The following is a 7,500-nucleotide window of genomic DNA, read 5'->3' as shown; positions in this document are numbered from 1 at the left end:
AAACGACTTTAAAAAGTGGCTGTGTGTTATGAAAGTATTCTGCTAGGCCACAGGCCTTCCTTTCTCTCCCTTTAACCTAATTTTTCTACATATTTAGAGCGTAATGTTGAATATTACAGAATGTAGGTGGAGCTAGGTCATGGGTTAAAGTTCTCCGTCACTACGACGGATTTCCGTCATTTGATTTTTTTGGGGAAAAAATCCGTCAAATCATAATAAACCACACACGCGTGTGCTATCTGTTTTGTGGTCGAAATATGATTCTTACTGGATGGATGGATGACGGCGGTGTCGTTTGATTGACTTGCGGGTGCACCTTCTGATTTTCGGACATAACTAGAAAAGTGACCTCCCCCCTCCTGCCTGACCGTAGCGCGCGACTCCATTAACCTCCCGCAAACCTGCGCGAACTCTGGAGGCTATTTGGCGCGTCATTCTTTGGTAGTATAAAGAAATACCCCGCAAAACAGGGGAATGAACATTTACCTGATGAATTTTAATGTTGCTTTGTGTTTCACGTGTGAAAAGTGCTGGAATTTAGGCTAAGTAGCCTACTTGAAATGCTTGAAATTGTAACTACTTAGTTTCACAACAAATATCTGTCTGACTGAACAGTTCTCTTTACGTTAACAAATACGAGCCTCTTGTAATTCCAGGACGAAACATGAGAGAACGTGAAGACGTTAAGATTGGGCGTTTTGGAAATAAACCACCATTAAATAATGTGATTAAAAGCGAATTATTTCGAATCATTTCGAGTATATGTATAAATATTTAACTTAATTAAGTTTAACGTTGATCCGTGCGTCTAAACGGAACTTGGTGTTTGGTGTGCGCGGCGGAAGAATACACGGTTATGCGGCTTGGGACCGAGGAGGACAGCGTCAGGATAGGATAACTGCGTACAGGACATTATTCGCGTAATCCTGAAAACTCCCCAGTTCTGAAGTCTTTATAAAAAGAATGAGCAACATGCCCAAATGAGACAATAAATTGTTACTGATACAGAACTGTTATCTTTTACAGTCTAATGAAGTACCTTATTGAGCATGAGATCACCAAAACAGTATAGAAGTCAAGTTAGTTTACTTGGAAGCAGTTAGAAGACAGTGTGAACAGTTGTGAACATAGTTTCTCATAGTTTGTTTTTTTATCTCCGTCATACCTTTTAAAACTCACCAGGATTCACTAAATTTGACTTGATCTTTAAATAATTTTCTGGAAGAGGACCCCCAGATAGATAAGTATACTTTGTAAATGTGTTTAATATGTGGAATTAGGCAAAAGAGGCCGTGTCCCAACTACACCACATTTTCAGTAATTGCTGGCATTGTCTTTTGCCAGGAAAATTTTTCAGTCAAATGAAAATTTCTTGCTTTAACCCATGAGCTAGGTGTCATGGGCTAACAAACAAGTCCAAATGGCCGTCTGATCAAGGGGGACGTTCACTGTGTGTGCTGTGTCTAAACCCACTTGGCAGGTCGGCACCATGAATCCCCTGCTCGGCGCTGGGTCAAAGAGCCCATTTCAGTGGTTCTATTGTTTCTGTGACCTTTAGGTGGTTCTATTGTTCTTAGAGCCGCAGAAGTCCAAATTAATCTGTTTCAAGGCATATCATTTCTTAACAGTTAATAAGATGATGCTGGTGGCACAAATATGAGGGATTATTCTGATGTCTTTATTAATGAAAGCCAGGGAGGGTTTAGTCTCTTGTTTAAAGCAGCTGCCCTCAGCATTTACGCTGGCCATGGTGGGTAATCTGGCTATGGTGGGTAATCTGGCCATGGTGGGTAATTTGGCCATGGTGGGTAATCTGGCCATGGTGGCTATTCAAGCGCTTGCTAAATACAGTTCAGGTTTTGTGAATAGGGTGTAATAATATCAGTATCAACATGCAGTCTCTAAAACGTTTGTCATTGTTGTTGCTTCTGTAACTGTTCCAGAATGTCAGGGCAGGAGACTGGGTAGCAGAAACAGGGTGGGGTGGGGTGAGGGGCGGGGCAGGAGACTGGGTAGCAGAAACAGGGTGGGGTGGGGTGAGGGGCGGGGCAGGAGACTGGGTAGCAGAAACAGGGTGGGGTGGGGTGAGGGGCGGGGCAGGAGACTGGGTAGCAGAAACAGGGTGGGGTGGGGTGAGGGGCGGGGCAGGAGACTGGGTAGCAGAAACAGGGTGGGGTGGGGTGAGGGGCGGGGCAGGAGACTGGGTAGCAGAAACGGGGTGGGGTGAGGGGCGGGGAAGGAGACTGGGTAGCAGAAACAGGGTGGGGTGAGGGGCGGGGCAGGAGACTGGGTAGCAGAAACAGGGTGGGGTGCGGGGCAGGAGACTGGGTAGCAGAAACAGGGTGAGGTTGGGTGGGGTGGGGTGGGGTGGGGTGAGGGGCGGGGCAGGAGACTGGGTAGCAGACACTCCTCTCCAGAATGACTTACGCAAGTGCTTTGTCATCTACTCATACAACGTGCACCTAGTCTGCCCACACCTAGCATGGTCTCCCTGATTCCACTGGGAAACCAAATTTTTTTTTTGTTTCATACACTACAATAGCTGTGTAGTGTAGTATATGACATGGTTTTTAAGTGACAGTGCAATTTTACATGAATTATATATTACATATTAATAAATATAAAATTAATATAAATAATATAAAATATGTAAAAAAATCTACTTGTATAATGTGAAGTGTATAATTTTCACCCATATTTGGGCGGAGGAACAAATGGGATTGTGAGGTAGGGGTTGTGGAGTAGATGTTTGAGGAATGGGGTTGTGAGGTAGGGGTTGTGGAGTAGATGTTTGAGGAATGGGGTTGTGGAGTAGATGTTTTAGGTATGGGGTTGTAAGGTAGTGGTTTTTGGGGTCACAGTTTAAAGTATGAGTTGTGGAGTGGGAGTTCTTAATGGGAGATTTAGTAATCTCCTGCTCTAGGAACTATTCACAGAGGCTGAGTGAGAGGGCGAGGCACACTGGCTCTACCTGAGAGGGCTTCAAGAGAGGACATCCCCAGTCCAGAGCATCAAGAATAGGACACAGTGGAACTGGAAAATTGATCAAATCTGGGAGGTTTAAAATTACACCTGACCTATGGCTCGGACCTTTTTGAAAACTCCTTTTCATTGAAGGCACATAGGTCAGTGTGCTTTCTGAGTGTGTGTGTGTGTGTGAGTGGGTGTGTTGGGGAGTGTGTTTGAGCACTGCGATGCTACAGACGTGTGCACAGTGGAGGAGGTGAACTGGAATGGCTCACGTGTCCAGGGCTTTTTCTCACATGGCCGATGTCTCGAGGGAGGGTCCAGGCAAGCTCCGCGTTAGGGGTAACTAGCATGAGGGGTAACTAGCATGAGGGGTAACTAACTTGAGGGGTAACTAGCATGAGGGGTAACTAGCTTGAGGGGTAACTAGCATGAGGGGTAACTAGCATGAGGGGTAACTAGCTTGAGGGGTAACTAGCATGAGGCTTCAGCAGGGTTAGGTCTTTTCCAGTGTGGGGTTTTGCCAGTGTAAGGATTTACCAGTGTGAGGTTTTACAAGTATGAAGTTTTTTTATCAGTGTGAGAGTTCATTTATGTGAGGTTATAAGTGCTTGTCTTAAGTTATCAAATCAAAAGAATTTTACAATTAATAATTTTATTTTAAATAATAAAATAAAGAATTTTATAATTAGAAGATATCTCAGGTACCAGTAACCATCCAATAATAAACAAATGGTTCTGGAGTAAAGATCAGGTTTTTAAAAGTATATCATATATTATATATATTCTGAATATCAGAAATCCTTACCTACATGCTGTTTGGGTTAAACGTATTGAGTTAAATATAAAGATTAACTGGAAAATTAGAATGTGTATTTGTGTGCTGTGGTTTCACACATGTTCAGTGGAATGGCCATAGGCATAAGCAGCTATCTCTTAACACCACGTGAACTCTATAGACCCAGGATGGGAAACTGAATCCTCTAGGTAATGGTGTGGTAGCAGGCTTATGTTTCAACCAAGCAGGTGTGTGTGTGTGTGTGTGTGTGTGTGTGTGTGTGTGTGTGTGTGTGTGTGTGTGTGTGGTGTGTGTGTGTGTGTGTGTGTGTGTGTGTGTGTGTGTGTGTGTGTAGAAGCTTGATCGGAGAGAGAAACCCTGTTGCTCCACTGAATGTGTGCAGATAAGGTTCCCCCAACCTGCCACAGATCATGCACACTGCCCTACAGTCCAGACCAATTTATGATTTATTGATGAGAAACCATGATCGACATTTGGGTGGATCAGCATTAGGATGTGAACACAAATAGATAAATGTGCTGTGTGTGTGTGTGTGTGTGTGTGTGTGTGTGTGTGTGTGTGTGTGTGTGTGTGTGTGTGTGTGTGTGTGTGTGTAAGAGTGTGTGTGTGTGTGTGTGTATGTAAGAGTGAGGTCAGCCATGGTTCCTGATGAGACACAAGACAATATGTTGAAATCTTAAGAGAAATGGAATTTAAATTCATAGCCATACACTGTGCATAATTTCACAGGGATCGGGAGGTATTTCCTGACCACCAAGGCGCACACACGCACACACGTGCACACACGCACACACACACACACACACACACGCACACACACACACACACGCGCGCGCACACACACACACACACACACAAACGCTGATTATATTTTACATTCCATTTTGCACTTCAGGACGATTGTGAGAGGAATAGACATGAACCCCCTGGTCTGCCTGTCCCAGTGGTCTCTGTGGGCCTGGTGAAGGTCCGTATCTCTGTGGGGTTGGGGTGGGGTGGAGTGGGGTGGAGTGGGGTGATGTGGGGTGGGGTTGGGGTGGGGTGGGGCAGGATACAGGGGGCAGGGACTCACTGCAGGACTTTATGCGGAATTCAGTGCGGGACTTTGCATGGGACTCAGGGAGTCCAGTGGAAGCTACACCTCCTGGCTAACATATTTCCCGCTCCAGCGGGACAGATATCTAGATCGGTGTTTGGTACTCTGCCACTGTTGCACCACTCTGCTGCGTGTCCATCAGACCTTTCCCTCCACCTCGGGTTCTTCAGTAGGGAAGACTCAACGACCTCTAATGGGGGGGGTTTGCTCTCCTGCTCTGAGGTCCTTCCATTCTTCCCATCAGGAATCCCGGCTGAGAAACTGAATGCATTGTAAACAAATACAAGACAAGGAAGTACTGGTGCTAGAATGAGTGAGAGACCCGCCCGGCCCTAACGAGCCCTTCATTCATTCCACATAAGATATACGTTCTGGTTTGGGTGCTCTGCTCCCTGGCACCAGACTGTGTGTTAGCTGACGTGAGTGTGTGGAGAGCCGTCAGGCTGTGTTGCTGGATAAATCTTTGGCTGTCTAACACCTTCTTCTCCTCTTCTCTCTCTCTGTTCACAGCAACAGCCAAATTACTGGAGTTTTAAGGTCAGTAATCTCAGACAGGAATATCATCTTGTTCACTCTCCCGTCCTTACTCCGTGTGTGCATGTGTGTGTAACTGCAAATGTCTGTGTGTGTATGTTTGTGTGTGTAACTGCATATGTCCATATGTGTGTGTGTGTGTGTGTGTGTGTGTGTAACTGCATAGGGGGGCAGTTGGGGTTCTGGAATCTGTCCTTGAGCTTTGGGGTGGGTTCTGGAACTTGTTCTTCATCTGGAGTGATTCTGGAACCTGTTCTTGAGCTGGGGGCGTGTTCAAGACTGTTCTTCAGCTGAGTGGGTTCTGGACCCGGTTCCTCTGTCTTCATGTTAGCCTGTAGCTGTGTGTGTGTGTGTGTGTGGGGGGGGGGGGGGGGGGGGGGGTGTAAGATGTACACTTGCTTGTAGAGCAAAACAGCATATTCAAGCTGGGGGAGAGGAATCAATAGTGTACTTGTGTTAGTGAAATGGGTTTAGTGTCAGTGGAAAATTGTTAATGAAATGGGGTTTGTGTTAGTGAAATGGGTCTAGTGTTAGTGAAATGAGGTTAGTGAAATGGGGCTGGTGTTAGTGAAATGAGGCTTGTGAAATGGGACTAGTGTTAGTGAAATGAGGCTAATGAAATGGGGCTGGTGTTAGTGAAATGAGGTTAGTGAAGTGGGGCTGGTGTTAGTGAAATGAGGTTAGTGAAATGGGGCTAGTGTTAGTGAAATGAGGCTTGTGAAATGGGGCTAGTGTTAGTGAAATGAGGTTAGTGAAGTGGTGTTTGCCAGTGTCTTCATCCACTTCCTCTTTTGTTTGGTTTAGTGAGAGGGGTAACCTGAATCTACAGTCTATCGTCTGACCATACACACTCACTAACCTGACCATTCACACACGATAACAGAGTCTGGTTCATGTTACAGCAGGACAGCACACACACACACACACACACACACACACACACACACACACACACACACACACACACACACACACACACACACACAGAGTAGGAGATTGATACTGGTTTATAAGAAGAGAACTGTAGGACAAGAAAATGTGAAACTTTGTCAAATTATGACAATGCTGAGATTCTAGTGTTCTGCTGTCTGTTCTCTGGTGCAGTTCATTATGCTGGAGTTTAACCTGGCTTTGACACGAAAAAGAGCACAAGAAAAATAACTCTCAATCCTGTCTGTCTCTCTCTGTCTCTCTCTTTCCAACTCCCTCTCTCTCTCTCTCGCTCTCTCTCTCTCGCTCTCTCTCTCTCTCTCTCTCTCTCTCTCTCACACACACACACACACACACACACACACACACACACACACACACTCACACTCACACACACACCATCACTGTTAGACACGGACTGCATGAAACTACCAAATTGCAGCAAATTGGTCCCTTATTCACTATTTTGCTGATACACAGAAAAGGAGATCATGAGTGAGTGAGAATTAGTGAGAGCAAGAGAGAGTGAGAGAGAGGAGAAAGATGGGCAGAAGGAGAGAGAGGGAGAGAGGAATAGAAAGAAGGAGAGGGAGAAAGGAATATAGAGAAGGAGAGGGAGAGGGAGGGAGAGAGAACGTGAGACGGAAGAGATGATGTCATGCTGCTTTGCAGATGGTGGTGTGATGGAATGACGGCCTTCCCCACACCTCCAGATTCAGGGAAAAACACACAGGCTTCTGCACATCTGCAGGCTGGGGAGAATCATGCCTTTCTGGAGAATGTGGCCTGATTGTAGCCCAAGTCCTTCAACTGTGGAGCACATGAACTAAAAGAAAAGCTCTGTAAAACATCCCAGATCAGGCAGATTACAGAAGACAAACACGTGCTTCCCAAATGCGAGGGGAACGCTAGCAGTCTCGACTGCGGAGGTGCGTGAAGGCCATGGCGAGGTGGGAGTGGCCTGTTCTCCAACTCATCCCTCTGCAGACAGGCCGGAACAGGCAGGGTCTAGCCCAGCACTGGGGATGAGTGCCCCGGTGTAGGTGGTTAGTGCCCTAACACTCGCTTATAGTCTGGAGAGTCTCAGGTCGGGCCAGGCATGTGTTCTGCATCACTACAGTTCTACTGTGGTTACAGTTCTACTGTGGTTACAGTTCTGCTGTGGTTACAGTTC

The 7,500-nt window shown here is 46.1% G+C and overlaps 1 protein-coding gene across 19 annotated transcripts in view; it reads left to right on the top strand.

Moving 5' to 3' along the window:
* The window catches only part of srcin1a (SRC kinase signaling inhibitor 1a), a 53,758-nt gene that overhangs the window by 6,752 nt on the left and 39,506 nt on the right, over positions 1-7,500 (top strand). For all 19 annotated transcript variants that reach the window (XM_076995486.1, XM_076995478.1, XM_076995487.1 and 16 more), the window contains one exon: positions 5,373-5,399. In XM_076995486.1, the coding sequence (XP_076851601.1) occupies positions 5,373-5,399 (27 nt within the window). Of the gene's footprint in view, positions 1-5,372; positions 5,400-7,500 lie in introns of those variants that run through there.

The sequence above is a fragment of the Brachyhypopomus gauderio genome, unplaced genomic scaffold (assembly GCF_052324685.1).
Source record: "Brachyhypopomus gauderio isolate BG-103 unplaced genomic scaffold, BGAUD_0.2 sc209, whole genome shotgun sequence".
Classification (NCBI taxonomy): domain Eukaryota; kingdom Metazoa; phylum Chordata; class Actinopteri; order Gymnotiformes; family Hypopomidae; genus Brachyhypopomus; species Brachyhypopomus gauderio.
Note: the sequence above shows the minus strand (reverse complement) of the source record. Positions and strands in the feature narration are given on the sequence as shown.